The 24,002-nt window shown below is 34.4% G+C and overlaps 1 protein-coding gene across 1 annotated transcript in view; it reads right to left on the bottom strand.

The window, feature by feature from the left end:
• The window catches only part of NCAM2 (neural cell adhesion molecule 2), a 331,544-nt gene that overhangs the window by 41,566 nt on the left and 265,976 nt on the right, over positions 1-24,002 (bottom strand). Inside the window, exons 13-14 of the mRNA XM_052794652.1 lie at positions 2,774-2,893; positions 750-871 (exon numbers count right to left, since the gene is read on the bottom strand). Coding sequence (XP_052650612.1) covers positions 750-871; positions 2,774-2,893 — 242 coding nt within the window. The remainder of the gene's footprint in view (positions 1-749; positions 872-2,773; positions 2,894-24,002) is intronic.

The raw sequence follows: 24,002 nt of genomic DNA on the forward strand, positions 1-24,002 counted from the left end.
GGTCTAGTCAGATAAAAGTTGTATAGTCTTCCTAAAAGAACACAAAGAAGTTATTACAAAATACACACTTTTTAATTAAATTCATTGCTTTTGCCAAATCTATAGTTACTTCTTCAACCCAATCATTTCTAAACATAGTATATCAGGAAAGGAAAGATATTTTAGCTACTTTAATAATTTAAAAAAATACACATTTTGTTGTTGGTTTGTTTTTTGTTTTTTTGTTTTTTTCAGAAAAATAAATTACACATTGCAGAAAAGCCTGTTTTCTAAACTTGCCAGATTTGATGAGAGAACACCAAATCAGACTGTAGGTGACAGAAGGCAAATAAATTCTGCACAATGGCTGTTAAAGAACTGTTTTGTACACTGAAACTCATGAAAGTCCTAACAATTTGTCAATTATTTGGCTTTTGTAAGTTGAGCCTTGGAATCTAGGAAGATAGAAAATAGGAAACATGATCAGATAATTACTGTCATTAAAATTAATATGGACCACTAGAATATAGCTTTCTATCTCTAGGATGCTATCTATCAATACAGATGCTTTTCTTTTTTTTTTAATTTATTTTATAATCTGACATTAGCAACCTAGTCAAAAAAGAAAACATACTGTACTGTATCTTCTTTTCTTTTTGTAGTATGCAAACCATTTTGTTACATTTCAAATTATATCAACAGTCTTCTTCACATTAAAAGCAGATATTGCTAAGCAAAACCCACCTATTTTGATTAACTGAAATACTTACACTTCTGTATTTGACAATATATTCCAAAATGGGGGCACCTCCATCATCTTGTTTAGTTATGCTAATTTTAAAACTCTTGCCACTTCCTGGTTGTCCATGAATTGAAGGGGGGCTTGGCTCGCCTAAACAAGGAAAAAACAATAGCTATTAATAATTCAGCAATAAAATAAGTCTTAAATTACAGCTGAGAACTTGTCCACAATATTATTAATCAAAATCTTTAAAAGCAACATGATCCTTCCAAGCACTGCAGAACATCCTTAAGAAGCGTGTTAAATATTTTGCTTAAAGTATGTTCTAACGTAGATTAATTATCTCACACAAGGAAACAAAATTATGTGCAGTGTGAAAGAAGTATTTGTTTCTTTGAGACCTTCCAAGTTTTGTCACTTTCAGATGTAATTTACTTCAGAAATTATTTTCCATCAATTCAGCAGGGCTGGTAAGCTGCTACTCACACTGAAGTTTAAGAGTAACACTATCTTACAGGAAAGCATCCTTAACATTAAGCATGAGCTTTAGTCCCATGTCGAGATCTAAATTGTAATACAGACATTAGGTAAATTAACACTTCAATAAATGTGCCAAGGAAAAATTAGATACTTATAGAGTAGTCTATATTAAGAAGAAATGTAAAGAATAACATTTCCAAGAGCAAAAACAATTTTCTCTGTAATGAAAGGATACAAATGGTCTTAAACATACAATTCAAGCGTTAATAGCCAGTTTAAGCCACTTGCTAATTGAAATTCAGACTAATTATCATTTCTATACACAATGCCTATTATAGTTTTAAATCAGATCCTAAATGAACATGTGTTGCCATACTGAAGTGTCTTACCTTCAATATATGTGTAAATTTGCATTCAACCAGAGAGATACAGTTCCTTTAGACATATTTGTAATATTTGTTTTTATCCCTTATCAAAGTAAAGACAAATTGACTTAGATCTCAACATAGAATTTGCCTAGCTTTCTGTCAGGTAACATATATATAATTTCTATCAGTTTCTATCACTTTTCTATCAGGTATAATGTTCCATATGAATAATAGCAAATTATTTTATCTGTTGTTCAATAAATTTAGAATATGCATATGCTTTAATCAAAAAGAAATTTGAAAGCTGCCAAGTTACTGGTTTTGGACAGAAGAAATGTATCAATAAGAACATAATATAGTAACACAGAAATATTTTGTGTTCTTTGTAGTTGTGTGACTTTTATTGTTCATCCCATTAGGGCCGGTATTGCTAACTATATTAACGCTCTACTCAGACAACAGTTCAGTTGCAACAGATTTATGAGAGACTAGTCTAGTAATAGTTGCTGATGTATTTTGGTATATTTGTTTAAGTACTATACAGTGCCATCTGGTAGTTATTTTATTTCTCCTTTTGTGTTTAGTTTGTTTATTATTTTTCTATTGAAAAGTAATTTGAGAAAAATATCTGTCATGAGCCCTTAATATTTAAATCAGAATTTCTTGCCTATAAAGTTACTACAAATATAGAATTGGCTTTGTAGCATTTATCATTTGCATGTAATTGTAGTTAAAACCATTTATTCTCATGATTTTTCCATAACTTAAGATTTCTGTCTGAGGCTTAATAATTGCAAAACTTGTGGCAGCATAGTTTGCTAAAGAAATGTCTCTAGAAAGGTCCGGTTCATTTCTCACAGATGTCTCTAATACCCTGAGTGTAAATGAGAAAAAGTCTTTAATCTCTTTCGTTGTTTGTGCTCTTGAATATAAAGCAAAGATTTGTCTAAGTCTCAAAAATATAGATAATGGGATAAATTCTCCAATTTAAGTTCATTCATAGTACTTGGTGGAGGGGAATAAGAGGAACAAAACATGATTTCTGATAAACAATGTAAAGACTGATGTTATACACTAGGAAGTAGTGTATAAATATAAAACATATTATCCACAGTGAATCATACTTTAAATTATTAGCTGATCTGGAGAAAACATATTCTAATAATCATTTACATTTTCATTTAATAGCACAAGTATTACTCACGGACAGGTAAGGTCTGAAAGATCTCAATTTTGCTATACTCTCCTTGCCCTTTTCCATTTACAGCAGCTACTTTGATTTCATATGTTGTATTTGGTTCCAAATTGCTGAGAACAACCATTGCTAAAGTAAAGGAAAGAAAAAATATGGGAACAAAATTTGATGAAGCAATACATTTAAAAAAAAGTCAGGCAATTTCATAATGTGTTTGCTTCACGTGCAACTTACGAGTCCCATTTTCTAATAGTTGAGTGGTTCCAAACTTAGCTTTCTTGTTGAGTGCTAATAGTCCCTTTTTTTTCATCTGCATAAAATCATTGTTGTGACTGAGCAAGTTATGCTTCTGAAGGAATTTAATGTCAGTGTTACAGAAGCCATAGGCAACAATTGAGGACCTTGATGGCAATTGATATTTTCTGTTTGGATTGTGACAACAGGAGACATGAATCTGGAAAAAAAATATGGAAGTTTCCTTTTTCTTAGCTGGCAATGGGCATCTGATGCATGTTCAAGCCACCTTCATACAGTTCATAACTTCCATTTTTCCCTCATGGAGAGCAGTATCAACCATCCTTGGTCTACACTCCTAGATGCAGCTCCGTGCACATTAGTGGTGAATTACTGGTGTTATGCTCTGCCAGTTTAACAATGTATTCAAGACCTAAAATGACAGATGGCTATGATGATCAAAGGAAGAGTTCTTAGTTATCCTAAGGACCTGAAAGTGAATTAGGCATGTTTGCACATATTTAAGAGGAGGTATATGGAAATGCATATTAAGTAATAACAAAAACAAACAAACAAACAAAAATTGATTTGGGAAGCAAATAGGTTTGAACTTAGGACATGCTTTCAGAAATCAAGACTGAATCTCTGGCAGCAATCTTTCACACAGCCTAAACCTATCTCTATGATTCTACCTGGAGATGCCATCAGAAGCACTAAACAGGTGAAAGAGCTTGCCAAAAAGAATATTTTACAGCACTAAGAATATTATTGTTGTAATGTACGCATCAAATCTAGACACAAAATCCAGGAAAAGGATGTTGGATTCCAGGATCCTTTATGGGAATTGTATATTACCATAGTACTGTATATTATGAATATCAATGTTGAATACACACTTGGAAACTTCGATCCACACAGAGTTCTTGGACCATTACCCCGCCTTTACAAGAAAGCTTTCTTTTATTGTCTCTACAGCAATTGCCTGCTCACTGTTTGAAAGCTCTGTGCTGAGCTCTCCACATGTCAGATTCATACTGGGGAATGGACATAAATTGGATGAACTTTACTTTAAGCACATCAGTATTTGTCTTGCCCAGAGAAAGAGGGCCTGTATTATCTTACAAGAGGATATAGAATTGTAATGTCTTGAGAAGCAGCCAGTAGTCTCTTTCTCAGTCTCTAGGGAGTCTAGTTTTTTCATTATAGAGGAGTATTTTAATAGCTGCTTTAGGCTTGCTTTTCAAGTTATGTATTACTGAAAGTATAATTATTTGTCAGTACTCTGTTATTCTTTGGAGCCCAGATTTATTAGAATTTCTATTTCTTTAGTTTCTGCAGCAGACAGAGGTCCCATTACGTGTGGAGCTAAAGGGATTTAATGAATTTTGGAAAAACAGTAACTTTTACATTTCACACTCTATTATGAGTACTTTGCATGAATTTGCAATTGAAACATGGTAACTGTTTTCTTGTAAACAAAACAGTAGAATTGTGTGTCTTCCAGCATATTTTAGCTTTATCATTTTCATGAGATTTACAAATATCAAACTATAAAGTATAACCATGTCAGGAAAAAATAAAGTACCATCATGAGAATAAGAATAGAATTTGGAGAAGAGAAGGATTATGATAAATAACATTCAGTTATGGTAAGATGAAATTTAAAATCTAAACCAAGCAGTAGCAGTGTTTGACTTGCCTTTCAGCCATGATTACTCTCCAAGGCAGAATAATTCCACCAAAAATAAACCTTAGGGTATACTAAAAATTAGTGTTACTGTAAATGTTTTTAAAATTTAAACAACATAAAAACATGACTAGGAGTCTACACTTTATAAAACACGAATGTGTTAACTACATAAAACCTAAGGATCTGATTCTATAAACACTTGAGTGACTCCTGGGACCTATCTAAATGAATAAAATTACTAATATATGCAGTATTTAAAGAATCAGTATCTACTTTAGAGTTCCCTGCAGAGCACTGTATGTCTAGATACAATGACTCTCATAAATACATTTATGGAATTAACCCAACTAAATCTGATCACATAATATGTCCTCAAAAACTGGAACCATTTGGTATCAGTGGTGGTATGATGTGGATATATTTTATACACAAGAGAAAAATTATAACTATGTCTTCCTGGAAAACAAAGAAAAGAACTATTCTTGATCAGAATACTTTAAATACTTCAGTTGTAAAAGAATATTTAGAATAATTAAGTAAGATTAAGGAACTGTCCCACAGTATGCCACAAAAGTGCAGGGCTTAAGAATAATCTAAGAGTAGTGAAACGTTCACTGCTTGCTAAGTGTTTTACATTTTTGAAATATGTTGAAGATGAAAGAAAATACTTAATAAACTAGTTAATTTTTTTTAAGGTACATATCTGTTATTTAAGTATAAAACCAGCTTATTTATCTTTCCGTATGCAAACGAAACTCTTCTTACAGGTGTCGTGGTTTAACCCCAGACGGCAACTAAGCACCACGCAGCTGCTCACTCACTCCCCCTGCTTTGGGATGGTGGAGAGAATCAGAAAGGTCAAAGTGAGAAAACTCGTGGGTTGAGATAAAGACAGTTTAATAGGTAAAGCAAAAGCCACCGACACAAGCAAAACAAACCAAAGAATTCATTCACCACTTCTCATCAGCAGGCAGGTGTTCAGCCATCTCCAGGAAAGCAGGGCTCTATCACATGTAACGGTTACTTGGGAAGACAAACGCCATCACTCTGAACGTCCCCCCATTCCCTCTTCCCCCAGCTTTATATGCTGAGCATGACGTTGTATGGTCTGGAATACCCCTTTGGTCAGTTGGGGTCAGCTGTCCCAGCTGTGTCTCCTCCCAGCTTCTTGTGCACCCCCAGCCTACTCGCTGGTGGGGTGGGGTGAGAAGCAGAAAAGGCCTTGACTCTGTGTAAGCACTGCTCAGCAATAACAAAAACATCCCTGTGTTATCAACACTGTTTCCAGCACAAATCCAAAACATAGCCCCATACTAGCTACTGGGAAGAAAATTAACTCTATCCCAGCCAAAATCAGCATGCAGGAGTCCATAGCTCATAGCCCTGGCCACAATGGATATTTTGATTACAGTTTTCAATGATCACTGACGTAATTAGCTATAAAATTTCAAATAATATTCTGAAAGAAATACAGGACTTTCAGTATATGAATGTGAAAAAATTGGTCCACTGCATACCATATGTGTGAATTATGCCATTGGTATATTCATTGGCATGTATCAAGTCCCAAATATACTGAAAGTGAAATTCCTTTATTTCTTTCAGAATATGATTTGAAATTTTTCAGTCTTTTTCTACCTGTCCTACCTGTCTGCTTCTGTTTTTATACTATCTTCCTAATCACAGTATCTGCATGCTTTATCTGAAGAATTCAATTTTGCAGACTAATCAATTTTGCTGGAATTATTTACATAGTGAATGTTTACATTGAGGAGTAGACTTTGAAGAACTACTCCAAAGAGGAAAAGACAGAAGATTCTCGTGTGAACTCTGCAGGTATTGCTGGGCTCAATTAACATGGTGCACACCAGCTCAGACCTTAGTGTTTTCCACTTATAAGATGATAAACAGGGAGGCTGCAAGTCACACGGTACCCTTGGAAGAGGAGATCATGATACAAGTTACCAGTTATTTTGGTTTTGGTTTAACATACTGTATAGAGAGTTTAAAACAAAATCATAAATACTTTTTTGAAAGGGTAAGCAAGGAACATTGTTGGGTTTTCTTAATTTTGTAGACCAGAATTTAAAAAGAAACAACCCCCCCCCCAAATTAAACCTTACTTAATAGCAAAATTCAGCTTAACCTATTCTGTGGCAAGAATCCTAAAGTTTAAGCAACATTAAAAATAAAGTCCTTATTTTTTGTCTTACAGATTCTTCTAATTTTCAAGCAAATCTAAAACATTAAAGGATGAACACAGTACAGGAAAAAAACCCACAAAAGTTATATGTTAAATAGATAGACAAAAATGCAGAACTCCATACCATTTCAAATACAGAGTGTAAGAATTTCAGCTAGAAAAGTTGAATTTATTATTGCAGAATTTTAACTGCTGTCAAGATGAACCATAGGAAAACAACATCTGACACAAGATTTGCTGTGAAATAAATTGTACCATAAATCTGAGTCAGTAAAAACAAAACAAAAATCCCCAGCTGCTTTTCTGGTTCCAGGGTAGGTTGTTTATATTACCTTATTACAGTAGAATGAGAGGGGAAATGTCTGGCATATTAAATTGTCTTTTCACCAAAAGAAATCTACCTCAGAAATCTTCTAAGGACTGTGATATATTACATAAACCATCACCAAAGCAAGGAAGGTTAGGGGAACTAATAGTACAGTTACACTACATTAATCTCAAGGTAAATCTTATATGAGGTTAATTAACAGAAATATCACATCAATACATTTTTGTCATTGGAGAGCTATCTGTTGCATAGAACAATGTTCTTCCAGTTCCAAATTCAATCCCTTGAGTTTGTCAGATCTAACTGAAGTGTAGGATATAAATTTACTTTGAAACAAAGTAGCTGAGACATATCATTGCTGAAATATCCTCTTCACTCATACATATTTGAAATAGTGGCAGCAGTGTGAAATTTCTGTCAAACAAGCATTACAAATTTTAGCATGTTTTTTTTTCCTATTTCTTTCCCTCTAGTCTGAATCTCTATTACTACACAGACTGAATGCAGATCAAATACAGTGCAGGTTAATAAGTGGAGTGTTTTGATTTAGCAGCATTTTGCTGCACCTTTTACTCCTTATTTTACTACTCTCAAGGAAAAACTGAGCCCCCCCGGAAATAATTGAATCGCTTTCAGAGGAAAAAATGAATAGCATTTTTATGAAGCTTAAACAGGTTTTGCTTTGCAATGCTGACTCATGTTCTTTTATGGACAGAAGAAAAAGACACAGGAAGAGAGCACTGAGGAACCTATGGTAGTAGGACATGTGAGCAGAGCTGTGAGGGACCTATGATAGTAAAGCATTAAGGTTCTGTACAAATGTCTTAGACTTTTGTAGATGTCACACAATCTGAGGAACTTCTCCCAAAACCTCTGTCTGCCTGGGATGAGCAACACTGTTTTGTTTAATCTATGTGTTTGCACAGTAGGAGGAAGAGTATAAAAACTCTTTTTCTAGCTGAGCCTTACAGAGTTAGCTCACAGAAGTGTTGACAAAATGAAGTTAGAAATTGCCACGGAGGAAAAAAAATACAGGAAAAAAATAAAACAGGATTTTGCTACGCAGTAGGCAAAATGTTTATTCATATGCAGAAACAGCCACGCTGTCTCAGTTCCATCTGTCTGCCTTGCCCAAATAACAATTACTTTCATAAATACTGATTCAAGCACCTGGCTATGAATGTCAGAATTCAACTAACACAAATAAATGAACTTTGGTAATGAAAATATTTCAAGTTCCACATTATATGAAAAAACATAATGGCAGCGAATCCTACTGCCAGTGAAATCATGGGCATAACTTTCATTAGTATATATGGAGACAATATCAAGGCTTAAGTCATTCCCTAAAATGTATACACAGAAACAAACACAACCATTTTAAAAATCAGGGAGAAAGGCTCTGTCAGGAATTTCCATTATTCTTTGCACTATAATGTATAATTATTGCATTATTTTTGAATAAAACTTGTAGTGGCTTAATTAACTGTGAATATAAACAATTATCTGTGAATAAAGATATATAGTGTGGTAGATCAGGTATAATTAATATAATATAATGTTCACTAACATGAATAATTGCCTTATAAAATACTTTTCAGTAGTTGATATAAAAAATGCACTTTGAAAAAATTGCTTTAATATTTTGTGTACGGCCCCCAAACCACAATTACCCTGTTAAGCTACTTTTCTCCATATATTTAATTTTTATTTTTATGGGGTAGGATTCTGAGATGTCAGTATACAAATGGAACTTGAAGTAACATCGCCACCCTAGAGTCCTTCAGAGGATTCTCTCTGATACCTATTTTTATTGAAATAAAACTAATAGGAAAAGATTAAGTAATCTATGGGACAATTATACTCACAAAATGTACAGTGCTATAAATTAATTAAAATAGAGCAAGCAAATGTGTAATCCAAAGCCATTAGAAAAGAGCAAATTTGGGGAATGACAACATCCTTTGTAATGTATTGAATAGTCATGACTCCGGAAGATGGGTTTTGTCATTTAACATACTTAGGATGTAACAATAAATAGGTTTTCTTTAGAAGTTCATTTTCTAGTTTATTTATTTAAAAAGCACCCTTAATTCAACTTGTATTTAATGTAAATCACAGCATAGTTTAGGAAAAAAAAAATCCTAGAAGAAACATTCCTGGAACAAAAGCAATTTACTGAGATGAATCATTGTATCAGTGAACACATGAGGTATCACTGTTAAGTCCAACTTATTCTTCTTTTCCATATAGAAACCTTCTAAGAGTATAAAATGAGAATTTATAAGAGTGTGTAATGGATATACTGACTATCCATAAAATAATACTTTTTTGTCCTAACTTTCCTGATTTTTCATATCAGCAGTAAAACTGATGTAGGCGAATTTTCCTAATTTTCTTTTCTCTTTAATTCCTTTGATTTTGTTATATTATTATAAAACCCAACACTTTGCTCCACAAGTCAGCTTTCCTTTCTTCAGGTTTGACACAATACTGCTTTTATTCAATTGTTTCTGTATTGTTCTTTTATAAATGTCTTATGTTGCTATTTTGATTACATTCTATTTAAATGTAACATACACAAACACATTAGGTGTTGGTTTAGTTTTTAGTAAGAAGTATATTACAAAATTGTATTTTTTGCAGCAGAGAACAAAGCCAACGTTTTTTATCATGTTAACAAGATGTGCTTCTTTCCCGCAACTGCAATAACACACATTAAAATACACAGATACTCAAAGCTTTAGTGAGTATTGGGATTATATCTTCTTTTGAAAAAAAAAAAAAAAACCACAAAAAAACCAACCAAAAAAACTCCCTTTCCTATCCCTTTTTCCAAGTTTTAGTTTTAAAATTTCCTATACTACCTTTATGATGACCACAGCCAACTGCTTAATACCAAATCTTTAAAAATGGAGTTAACTTCCATTAAAAGTACTTGTATATCTTAAAGGGAAGGAAAATGGAGGGGAAGGAAAATGGAGGGGAAGGAATAGGAAAGGGAGGAGAGAGAAGGGAATGGAAGGGGAAGAGGAGAGGAGAAAGAAAGAATGGACAATTAAAAACTTCCTAGGTAGCACTATATTTAAAGTTTGGGAAAGAGAGTGCTTCAAACAGTTGATACTGCTTACTGTAAGAAGATCTTGTTAAGCTAAACAAAGGCATACTTAACCAATTCTTTACACAATTCAATAGGCTAAAATGGAAATACATATTGAGCTTTAAAACCACATAATTTAAATGCATTTCAAAACCAAATGCTCTTTGAATAACCTAACCTTTAAAATATCAGGTCTCCTCCAAGTACTTATTAGACCTTCATTTTGCTTGTTAAATAAATAACTATTTTAGAACCAGCTTCTAAGAAATATTATTTTCAGATTTTTTTTGTGCATAGGATTGTGGATGTTCTGAAGCATTGAAATTTATTTGATGATAAATTAAACAACATTCATTGATGGCTAATCTTTTGCTATCCTAAAATTTAGAAGCATTAATTTAAGTAAGTCAATCAAAATTATGGAAATGTATCTCCTGGAGACTGGTGAAGTTTGGCTCAGTCCTTAGGAGAACTGATCACATTCTTGTAGTTAAAACTCACAAGCCCAAATCCCAGTTCTGTAATTCAACTGAAGGAAAAATAGCTGCAGCATCAGAGACTGCAGAGTCTCCTCTGGCTAACCCTATTCATCGATGTTCACCCATGCAGGCGCCAAGAAGATGCCCAACAGAAACCTCGATTAGATCAAAGATAACTGTAGCCCTTTGGGGCAAGGGTGAAAGGGTCTTTCTGGTCAGGCTGAAAGGCTTGCATAGGAACAGATGCATGCAGCAGGCCAACACATCCAGCCAAGGCTGCATAGCTCAATGACACCAGGATGGCAGACTGCCTACTTGGGCTGTATTTGGAGCCCACAGATTGAGAGAAGTTTATTGTCCCAATCCAGTTAGTGCTGGTAGGGACAAACCTGGGATTGTGTGTCCAGGCACAAAAAGAAACCCCATAGGGTCCAGCAGAGAGCTACCAGGAGGTAGCTTGGTACATGAACAATACACAGATGCCGAGGCTAATTTAGTCTGATGAAGAGAATGCCAAGGGGTGATTGAACAGTCACGTACCATCCCTGTGCAGTGAAGACAGAAACAACGGTGCGAGACTCTTCTCAACAGTGGCAAATAGCATAGCATGGGCAACAGTCACAAGCTGCAACTGAAGCACGTTCAGATCAGATATTAGAAACACTTATACACTGGGAGAGAAATGAAGCACTGAAACAGGTTATGCCAAGAGAAGAGGGCGAGGAATCTCCATCCTTGGGGGTTGAGACTGAGTTAGACAAAGCCATGCCTGACCTGATCTAGGATTGGCACCAGTCCTGCTTCAAGCTGGAGGCTGAACTAGATAAACTCTAGATGTTTCTTCCAACCAATCTTTCTATGATTCTACAAATTAAAGGGGAATACTACCTTGGTTCTTGCAACCCCATTTTCTCCTCTGCTATAAAACTATTGTGCACTTCTTAATGCAAGGATCTTAAAGTCTACTGCTTGAAGAAACAGCCAGCCACTTGAAAAGGGCTACACTTAAAACTTTTTATGAAACAATAAAACAACACAGTAAAATCAATGGGGATTTGGACTGCTACCAGATATTCCCCCAACTGTGCAAAAAGAAGGTATTGTTCAAAATGCTTTCTAACATATGACTAATGTTCTCAGCATAGCACCATGAGGGTTCATTGCTAAATTTTTATGTGACTACGATTGCTCCAATTTTAATAGTACAAATTACACTGCTAAATACAAAATCTGATGAAGTTAAACCTCTCCATAAGTAAAATTTATTTTCTGTAGACATTAATTTTAAAATTCTCCTATAACAAAAAATTCTATGCCACTGAATACACCTAAAATTCCATTGGCAATATGAACACATAAAGGCAATAGAATTAAGACTTCTAAAGGAGTAATACTTTACTGAGTGAATATACAATACTACAATAAATAATAAAGGAATAACTGTGTTAATCTCATTGCAGAAGGGCAAAATAAGTTTCATTTATCCCATTTTTTTTTTCTCTCCTTTTAAACACCCATCAAGGCTAAAAACAATCCTTACTGGGACACGACCCAGAAAATAAAATGGGGTCTTCTAAGGGGAACAGGGATTTCATTTATTAGGAGACTACAAAGAACATGCTGGTTGTTAGATTTTTAGCTAATGCCACTATGTATTCCCTGTCTGATATCAAGGTCTGGAATTCACCCTGGATTACTGAAGGAGGGAGTATATTTTGAGGGGGGCAGCTGGGGGTTAGCTATGAGTGCATACTTTCCTTTCTTTTATGCTTGCTACAGTTACACCACTTTCTCTCATTCTTCAATTGTATAAATCAAACTGTATCCTATCTCAGTCTCTCTCATATATGCCAGAATCTAGAATCAATTACACTGCCTTGTAGGGCAACAAGCATTACTTGTATTTCAGTTTTTCCTGCCCATTTTTCTGCTGTTCCTACAATGGAGATCCTGTTGTGAGCTAATGTCCCATGTGAAATTTGCAACACAAAGCTGGAGTTGAAAAGGGTTTCCTTTTTTTGTTGTTTTACATACAAAACTCCATCTGTGAGTTCTTTGTTACTGAGAGATCTTGAAAAAAAAGTGAGGTAAGCCTCACTTGAATTCATAGAAGATGAACCTTGTATCTTCTAAGCACGAAGTCCACAGTAGTTTCCATGGTGCATCTGGAATATGTTAGGTCGAATGGGTATACACTGGCTAATGGTGTAGCAAGTCCCCATAGTTTTAAGGACCATATTACTGTTTGAGAAAGGCATGTATGGGAGACATGGGAATGCATTCTTGCAATAGATTGACATTTGGGTCTGTGAGCCCTCCTATTTGAGTCAAGGCTGACTCCACACTTCTGCATCACCATAGTGACTAGCAAATGGGGCTTGCCAATCTGAGGGCAGAACTGTGCCCAGGTGCACAGCTTTAGCTGGAGCTGGTTTCTGCTTGACTGACTTCACAAAGTGAGCTCAGATCTTTTTTCAAAAGGCTAAGCAGGCAGGTTTCTTTCAGTGTCACAACTGCCATTTGAAGCTGGTAAGACTCAGCAAGCTCCTGGTGACTACTTTTATAGAGCAGGGTATAACTCAGATCTAAACTATCAACTTATCCTAAACTAGTAACTGATTACTGGTCCAAATATCTTCTCTTTTATCACAAAAAAAAAACAAACCCGCAAAAAAACCTCAGAGCATGTGCCTTCAAAGTCTAAGAAAATAATGAGAGTAGTTCACTTTTAACAACTGCACCTTCTTCTTATTATCAGCCAAATTCTGCAGAGCTACAATGATCTTTTTGTTCGAGACTTTGCAACAGATTTAAGATGTTTCATGTAATTCGCTAGTTTTCTTACCTATCATGCAATTCACTAGTTTTCTTATGGTGTTACAACACCACACTGTAAGAGATACAAATAAGAGATGGCCTTTCTTAAGCAGATGGACCCAAATACCTAAGAAAATTAATTACTCTTTACTACAAATATATCTGTACTCTTACAAAGCTCCAAGACAGATGTCAAGAATTCAGGAATTCTTAATGCTAAGCCAAAGAAATATCTGCAGAGCACAAAAGAATGAAAATTTCTAATACTGTGCTCAGAGAAGTAGAGATTTTTTTTTTACAGGAAAATTAATATATGTTAGCAAGCCTTGCATCTCAGTTGAGACCGCTATTTAAAATTCCAACACTTTTCAATTTTATTATAATTCTGCATACTAATAGTAATAAACAGAACAACATATATAAAATCTACATCTCTTTTCTCAGTTTTACCTATGTACAGAGAATTATGTACTATAACCTACCACTGAATTCTTTATTAGAAATTAAATGCATGATTTTCTCTTTTCTAAATTATGTATTTTACTTGCTCAATTTTATGTTCCAAACAAGCCACTTAGACTGAATGCCAACAAAAGTAGTCTCCTATGCAATTCTCTTGAATTGTATATTATCACTGACCAGATTTTTTAAACTGGAAGCTCTCATTAATACTAATTGTCCCATGACCAAGGTATATTGCTGCAGTCTTGAAGCTTCCTAGGAAACAAGTTATGACACAGGACTTCTTCTTTCATTCCTCTAACCCATGCAATTTTCAACTCTGGAGCATGTAAAGTGTGAGAAAAAAAGGCTCCACTTGCTCTGTTACCAAATGCAGGAGCTGGCAAAAACCTAACCGCCACCATTTGAGGTAAGAACAAACCAGCTCCTGGTGACTGCTATCACCAAAGAGGCTATCCTCACAGTGACAAGCAAAGGGACTAAAACATGATCCCAAATGTGTCTTTTATGACATTCACTACTGTGAAAAAGCAAAGACCTCAAGGCTGACATGAATGATAATTTCAACAACTGTTCTTTTGCTTCTTACAGGCAAAGTTAATTTTCATTCATAACTTTTTCTTCCTCATCCCCATCCTACTCCTGCATACTATACTTTATTTCTTGCCAATGGAGAAATGAAAAGGTAGAGAGAAAAAAGTGATAAAAAGGAGATTCATTTAATGGTATCATGAAATGTAATACAGATAGGGCTATGCTATCTCTCCATTGCTCATTGTTGTATGTAGCAGATAGAAAACTCCATTCATACCAACTCTGTCATTCAATAGCCTTGAAAATACTTAAAGAATACTCTGTCCTCCAGGAACATTTTTCTGTTTTGTATTACAAAATGCAGCAGAAGTTTATATACACATAAATATTCCATAAAGGTACTTTACCTTTTTGTAAGCAAATTGTCAATGTAAAATAAATGCAGATGAATACAATACAGATTTGAAAGGCAAAATTTGCAGTTGCACCATGCATCTCATTTAACGGTTATTCATATCCAATATTGCATTGCATCACTCTTTACTTAACAAGATTTACACTTACAAGCCAGATCAGCAAGACCTTTACATCAGATCAGCATGTTTGCTGCAAATTTACGTAAGAGTGTGCCATCTTAAAAAGCCTGAAAAGGTCTAAATAGGGAGTAGCCAGGAGTTATCACAACAGAGGAATACCATATGAAATATATTTGGAATAACTGATTCTCCATTTAATTGCTTATTAAAATATTTACTACATACTTCTTGCAATCAAAGTATCTTTCATTTGTTCTTACAGATTTTTCAAGTCTGTGTCTAAGAAAAACCCAACATTTGAAAAAACATGTTTTGCAATAAGCTTTGACTGTTTGACTAAATGCTGTTGCAAACACAGAATTACGAGCTATTGAAGAGAAGAGTAACCTCAGATATTGGCAGTGGTTATATCTGCATAACACTCAGTTGCTTTTAGTTAAGAACTCATGCTGTGAAGTAAATTGTCTGGGTTTTCTTCACTTCTCATGACATTTTATTCACCTTTGAAAGTGAGAAGTACATTTCATTCTCCTGATGTTTTAGGTCTGTATAAAAACCTGAAATATTTAAACCTAGCTTTCCCTTTACACTTCTCCTCACTTTCCAGTCTCTCTAATCCATCCATGTAATTTAGTTTAAGATATTTATTTACAGTCCAACCTTTCCATCCACATGAGACTTTTACAGAAAAGATTAAGCTGGATGGAGGCCAAGAATAGTATAGAGACAGAATTAGAGGGCTGAATAACTTTCTCATGTGCAGGTATACACAGAAATTAATTTGGATAAAAAGTGGTCCTTTTCCTACCATTTAATAGTAATCTATATTGCTTGTAAATTGCATCCATTCTTTCACTTTTTTTTTAATTGCATGACCTTGCAAATTGTATCATGTCATTTTATCTCAAGAATTTAGATTTATTAAAATTACAGACTTTTTGTGTTATTTGTATTGCATCTTACATCACCATAGCTTAATAACATATATATCTATGCAACTCCCACATTCTTGTAATTTCAAAGTGGTTTTAAGTTGAGAAAACTATTTTTGAAATAGCTAAATATCCAGTTTCTTTTGAAAAAGGAATTTCATGAGTTTAGTCTTAGCAGTAGTATCGTAAGTATATTACCGGATATCAGGAATGATCTACAAAATTTTTTTTACAATATTATCAATTATTGCCTATTGACAACCACTAATTTAAGCCAATTTGACAATGTGACAATCAACGTGACATTTTAAGATTCTCCATATTGTGCAACAATTGCTGTGTTACAAGTTGGGTATAAAGTAACAACAAATTTCTTGAGTTTGGTTTTACAGGTCTTCTTCATCCATGTATTCACTGGTCTTAAACTGCCTGCCTAACAGCCTGCTAAATGGAGAATCAGATTCTAAAGCTGAATTCACAACTGAGAAATGTTTTCTGAATGACCTGTGACATCATTTAACATGTACGAAAATCTCTGAGGCTTCCGGTACTTCTAAATTTCTGGAGTACATGCATGATATTCCAGAAAAGCAGAAACACTCCTCAGGAATAGCAAGTATAATTTCAGAACTGAACGTGATCATAATTCATGTCATAGGGAGCCAAATCTAGCAGATATGTCAAGGAATTCAATGTCCAAAATACTTACTAAAAATGTATTTTCCCACTGAAACAGGTTAATGAATGTATTTTTCCTTCTGCTTTAGCAGCTTGCACTAAACGTTAATGAATTCTGCCTTGAAGATTTTCAACTATAAAAATAATTTTGAATGCTGACCTAGCCTACCAAAATATTTGCAGTTTATTTCTGTTTGATCTACAAATTATACAGATATGCTCTACTTAATCATTAAACTTATTAAGAAAATTATTGAATTATATGGGGTTCATATCTCTCAGGAATCCATTTGAAAGTCTTCCCAGTTTAATGGTGAAGTATTGTTACACTGGGAAAGTGTTTTAGTAATCAATGGGGTACATACTTTCATGCTTCAGTACAAAAGAAACAGGAAGTACAAAACCTACAACCTAAGATGTAGTACATGAGAATTCTAACTGATCTACCTATTAAATTTCATCCCCATGACAATACCAAGACACAGTAATTGCTAAATTTTACCATAAGAAAGAATATCTTTTTGCATAATGGTGTTTCTGAAATCTCGGTGGAAAACCATGCACTATAAACTTCTAAAGTCTTCTGAAAGCATGTCTGTTCATGTGATGTCTATCAAAAAGTCTTGCTTAAAGACAGAAAATTAAGTTCAGTAGTTTTACCCAAAAACCTGAACTGCACTGTCCTGGTTTCAGCTGGGATAGAGTTAACTGTCTTCCTAGTAGCTGGTACAGTGCTATGTTTTGAGTTCAGTATGCAAAGAATGTTGATAACACTGATGTTTTCAGTTGTTGCTCAGTAGTGTTTAGACTAATGTCAAGGATTTTTCAGCTTCTCATCCCCAGCCAGCGAGAAAGCTGGAGGGGCACAAGAAGTTGGCACAGGACACAGCCAGGGCACCTGACCCAAACTGGTCAATGGGGTATTCCATACCATGTGACGTCCCATCTAGTATAGGAACGGGGAAGTGGGGGGCAGGGATTCGCCGCTCGGGGACTGGCTGGGTGTCGGTCGGCGGGTGGTGAGCAATTGCACTGCGCATCATTTGTACATTCCAATCCTTTCATTATTGCTGTTGTCATTTTATTAGTGTTATCATTATCATTATTAGTTTCTTCTTTTCTGTTCTATTAAACTGTTCTTATCTCAACCCACGGGTTTTGCTTCTTTTCCCGATTTTCTCCCCCATCCCACTGGGTGGGGGGGAGTGAGTGAGCAGCTGTGTGGTGTTTAGTTGCTGGCTGGGGTTAAACCACGACACGAAATCTCGGTGGAAAACCATGCACTATAAACTTCTAAAGTCTTCTGAAAGCATGTCTGTTCATGTGATGTCTATCAAAAAGTCTTGCTTAAAGACAGAAAATTAAGTTCAGTAGTTTTACCCAAAAACCTGAACTGCACAGACACAAAAAAATCACTATTTCATTGCTTGGAACATCATATATATTATAAAAAGTAAAAGAGAAAATGGAATGACCCTATTTTAAATTTACTGAATATTTTTGACTAGAAGGATTATAATAAGATTTGCCTACATACATGCATGCCTTCTCACTGGTATAGCCAAATCAAAAGTAAAAAATGTAACACAGAGATAGACGACTTCAAGTTTTAATTACCTCATCAACACTGGCATGTACATAACTTCCTCTAACTTTAAGGATACGTAGTAAAAAGAGCATCAGTACTAAGCATAACACACAGCAGAGCAGTTTAAAAACTTATCTTGGGTAACAGAAAATCCTTTCTCTACTATAATGTGCCTAAAAAAAAAGTTAAATGCATGTGAAAAAATAGTATGGACAGTCCCTTGTTTAAAAAATCCCTGATTTCACAAACAAGCCACTCAATACAGAATTTTCATTCATAGAGAGGTCAGGACAAAGCCCTAACATAACTTTGAAGCTGGCCCTGCTGCGACCTACGGGGTTTGGAGCCGATGATCACAAGGTCCCTTTCTTTCTAAATTATTCTATGATTTCATGAAGTACATGAAATTTAATGCACTTAGATAAAAAAAAAAAAAGAACTGAACCTGCTGAGATTTGAATGTGAAATTACAAAGAATTACTTATTTCAAATTTGATCTCCAACTTGTCAAGAAAAAGAGAGAAAACAAAGTTATATTGAAAGCAAATACTAGCAGTAGTGCTTGAAGTTTGAGAACTCCTTAATAGCTAAAACCAAAATAATAAATTTATTGGTCTTCAATTTGCATAAGATTAAGATGATCTACAAACTTTCTTAGTATTGTTTTCTTAAGAAAAATGCCTTTGATTTTTTCTATATGTTATGCTTATTTTTCAGATATGTAACATAGTACCACTTGTAGTCCACCTGTCAACGGATTTCCTTTTCTTGTACAAAGATTTCAGCATTTCTTAGGTTGTAATATTTTTCATCCCTTCATTTTGCATTATGATGGAAAGTTGTAAACCCACTTATATTTAAAGAAATATTTAACAGATTTTTGTACATAGCCTGATTAGGCTACCACAAGATTTTGAAAATTATTGTCTCCTTCAATAAAATATTCAAGAAAAAAGTATAAGCATATGTTGATAAAGCATCTCTGGTGTGTTTTGATATTACTGCATGAAATATATTCATGAGCAATACATTCATTATAGCATCATATTATATTTGGCACAGTATTTCATAAAGCTTCTGCTTTCTGCCATCCAAAGAACAATCTCCAATGTCAAAAGAGAAAACATCCTTGACCATTAAAATTTAAAGCACAAATAGATTCAAAACCCCAGCTTTTATAACATGTTCATTTTCTATATTTTTTCTTCTACCCCATGCTTTTGGAAATGTATGTATAACTTTAGCTTATATAATTGTTCCACTGTAGAAGATATTTTATGTTAATATCCTACAAATGCTGAATTATAAGTTCAGGAATAATTTGGTTAAAAGACTTGAAACTCAATAGAATATCTCCTGAAAAAAACCCAAGACCTAGAGACACTAGCAAAGCCCAGATGTTTTCTTTTGTTTGTTTGTTTTTCAGAAAATATACAACACAGGACATTTTTGCTTTTTAAGATCCAAAGTTAAGAAAAATGTAAGGTTGTCATGTTGAGTAGCTACCTGAACTTAGTGCATTAAAACCAATGTCAGAATAGGCATTCTTTGAGTAAGTTACTTTTAGAGCATTGCTACAGATTAACATCCTCAGATTCACCATTCTCTAACATGACTACACTTAATTTTATATTAATATACCAGTAGGCAAAAGCTTTAAGAAAAAAAAACCCCTTATGTAAAAATTCAAGTTTATTCAAAATAGATTCTGTATTTTCTTCTACCATTATTTTATGAAGTTTATACTTTTAAAGAAAAACAGGAATGATTGAAAAGTACTTTTTTCTTCTAAACTACAATTTTCTCCACCTTTATTATTTTTAAGTTTTTAATAATAATCTGTTTCGCAAGGTGTAATTGTAAAGATGTTTCACCTTTATCATCTGTAAGCCCAGTTATGTGCATTTCTCCAAAGTCATTTGATGCTACAGTTTGTTACCAATATAAGAAATTCTAAATTAGCTAGGCATTACTACTTTAGCAGCTTCCTTAAAAACCGAGAAAACCCAGAACCTAGAGAATGTCGCTAAAATGAAGAAATGAGTAGACTTTCTTTTACCTGTTCTTTAGGAAGTCTTTGCTATTGATAGAGGGTTTATATAAAATAATAATAAAAATTGACTTAAAAAAAATCTAAAAATACAAGAATTTCAAATTCTACCAAACCTTTCCTAAAAAATAATAAAAGGCAATAACTGAAAATAGATTTTAAAAAAAAGAAATTTGATCTTAAATCTGAGAATTTCCAAACACTAGAACAATCACAAATATTAAATACACTATATGTATGAGATGAATATCATATCAAAAGGCTCTTGATCTAATGAAACGACAGAAAGAGAACATTGTGAATACCTCTTAATAGAAGAGTGCATTTTTTCCCTTTCATGATAGAAACTGATAGGGGAGTAATAATACTGCAGTTCAGAGGAACCAAGAGTGGGGGGAGGAGAGAGACTATTGGCTACGTAAATCCCCAAATGTATACCTCTTCTCTAACATGACAGTGCCAACCATCCACATATCCCATAGGTGAATTTACACAGTAATCTTAACATGGGACTAGGTTTTTTATTGTATTCTTCATGTTGCTTTATCAGCAGCAAACTGAGTGGCACTAGAAATGCAGAGACTGGTTTTCCTTGGTATTACATTCTTATATAAATATTTAATGCTTTGAAAAGAAAGATCTATTCACGTTTCTCTGTTTATCTATCTACCTATCTGTAAATATGAAGAAGGAATTAAAAATTGCTAGAGTTTTAGTGGCAATACTCATGCTGAATTAAGACTGCGGAATAAAGTTTTTTGTACTCTTGTTGAAGACATCCAAAAGTTTTCAGAAAGCATATCTCCACAGCGGTTTAGGTTTGTGTATAAGCTAAGTCGCTTTCATTACGAATGCATTATTTGCTGCCTGTGAACCAGAATTACTAGTGTTTATAATGCTATTAAGACAAAACAAGACCTTGATGTACCAGTGGTGCTTTCTAAGGGACTGAAGGGACCTGAAGAACTGAATCCCACAGTTTCTGAGTCCATCCTGTTTCTTCCTTGGAAAACTCAATACTGCCTGAACAGGAAAAGTAATGCAGGCTTTTTCTTATGAAGTCTTTGCTGATTACTCAGAAACTGATCAGTGAATGTCCTTTTTTTTAAAATAAAATTGCACAGAATATTGTGGTAAGACAATTTTTCCCAGTGCAGATATCTTACACCTTCTCACTGGTTTCTTTGTGTCTACTGAGGAAAGCATGGCAAATGCTCTTCACTGGTTGTTATCTCCTTCTTGATGGTAGATGGGCAATATCCCATACTCCGGGATTTACCAGCTGTCTGGCTGAAAGGATGCAAACTCTCCTTGGAGAATGAATCTTGCCAATATTATCCACAGTTCTGTTACTTCAAGATTAGTGGGCTTCTTTGCACTACTGACAGAGTCATAAATGTCCAGACCCTGAGAGCACTGTTAGCCCTGCCTGTCCCTGGCCACCCACCTCCCTTTGGGGCTCTGGCCCATGGGGACCCCCACTGCACTGTGACTGTAAAGTGAATCTATACAGAGAACTGCAGCTAGTCTGCAACAAAACATTTTTTCATATTTAGAAGAGCACCTAACAAGTGCAGAAAAATCTGGCTACCATTTGCTCACTGATCCCTTGGTGAACTATGATAGTGTTGATTATGACTTTTAAATGCCTAAATAGTCTGCAGTTGGTGTATCAGAATGATTGCTTCACTTTCTGTGCTCTCCTTCAATAGCTGCAATCAGCACAGACTTTCAGATGAAATCTTCTTCATTATAAAAGACAAAGGGGAGGGAATAGGGAAACAGATGTTCTTGGCTACAGCTCCAAGACTCTGGGATTTTTTCCTTAATTTGATCTGAAAACAGCTCAAACTAGTACAGTTGGAGACAAAAGCTACCTTTTGAGGGATTCTTTGAAGAAACCAGCAGCATTCTTCCTAGATAAAGAGAATTGCAGGATGTTTGAATAATTTGCACAGAATCCATTTCATACTGCTTAATTTTTCTGATTAAACTTATTTGTATTTACTGGATGATTGATTACATAAGAATGACTAATAACTTTGGTAAGTATCTATTGTATTTTTCACATAAATAAAACCAGACAATTATAATCCTACTTGTAGAAGGTTTTATACATAGTTATTGGGTTATAATCATAAGAAAATTAATGACTTGTTAGCATTAGTAACAATTCCATTCAACAACTTTTTGAAGCATTTATTAATCATTTATTAACACTTATTTATAAACTAACTTCTGCAGGCACATTTCCACGATGTTTATTTCATTTAGTAATACAATTTTCAATTAATTTTATGAGCTTATGGCTGTTCTCTGTAACTGTATGAAGACAACCACACTATCTCTTCTGGTCATAGTCGAGAGGGACCAGAAGACCCAGTTTAGCCTTGACAGTCTCTGTATTGGAAGGCTAACTTCCTCCTGTGTGTAGGTTTTTTTGGCTCTTTCCCTTAAAAGATGATCTTGGAAATTACACATTACCTACATTGTAGCAAGAAAGGGCTGCAGTGCTGTTTTATCACTCCTTAGTTAAATCAGTCTGATAAAAAGACTCCTGTAAAATTTCAGCATAGTTTATTACTGGCTGCTGGGAAAAAAATCATGACTCATGCATTATATATGCATATTTACTTGAGATGTGCAAGCAGTTAACTGTCCCTGTGTAAACAGCATTTATATCTGAATCTTAGCCAGAAACCTGTCCCTAAAATGTGAACAGAGGAAAAAAGTTATTTTGATTCCATTAAAGAATATTGACCAAGTATGGAAATTATGATGACCCAGCTACAAATCATAATACAGAATACTGACTGTGTGTAGTCTAAACATCCTCCTCACTCAGCTGAGAAGATGTTGAGGCATGGTAGGAAAGTGATCCTTAGTTACTTAAGCACAGTGAGAAACTGTCTCAAAAACATGTATTTATTTTTCAAATTTGTCATTCAAAAGACTCAAAAGTATCCCAAATGTCTCAAAAAATATAAACAAAAAAAAAATAAAAGCCTTCACACTAAGAAAAGCTTCTTTAAAAATTCTTTCAGGAACTGAAAATAGGGATTTAGAAGAGGCTATCTCAATATTATCCTATCATGACACTCTAAGTAGGCTAAAATATAAATGAAGTTTAAACAGATGTTTTAGAAAACTTGCTGAAACCCTCTGAATGCATAGGAAACAAGAAAAGGCTGAATTTTTCAGAAAGATTCCAGTTACATTTAGCAGTATTTTCATTTAAAAAAAGGACACCAATATTATTTTTTGACATCTCCATCTGAGAAGACTTTTTCTGCTCTGGGCTGTTCAGTCTGTGTTTTGGTAACACATCTCATTTTTCTGGTTTGGCCTTATAGTACCTCACAAATAGAACAAGTTTTTAACTCATTAGGGAATATCTACAAGAACTTAGGATAAATGCAACCAGTTTTCTTTTGATTTCCCTATTAAATTACATAGTGTAGCAACAAGAAGATTTACAAAAAGATGCCTCCCGCTTAGCAAATATTTGAAATTCTGAAGTAGTTTTTGATTTTAAAGGAGTTCAGAGATAAATTCAGAGAAATATAGGATATACAATCTCAATCATTCTATGCAGGGGTATACAAAT

This window comes from Harpia harpyja, chromosome 8 (genome assembly GCF_026419915.1).
Source record: "Harpia harpyja isolate bHarHar1 chromosome 8, bHarHar1 primary haplotype, whole genome shotgun sequence".
Classification (NCBI taxonomy): Eukaryota; Metazoa; Chordata; class Aves; order Accipitriformes; family Accipitridae; genus Harpia; species Harpia harpyja.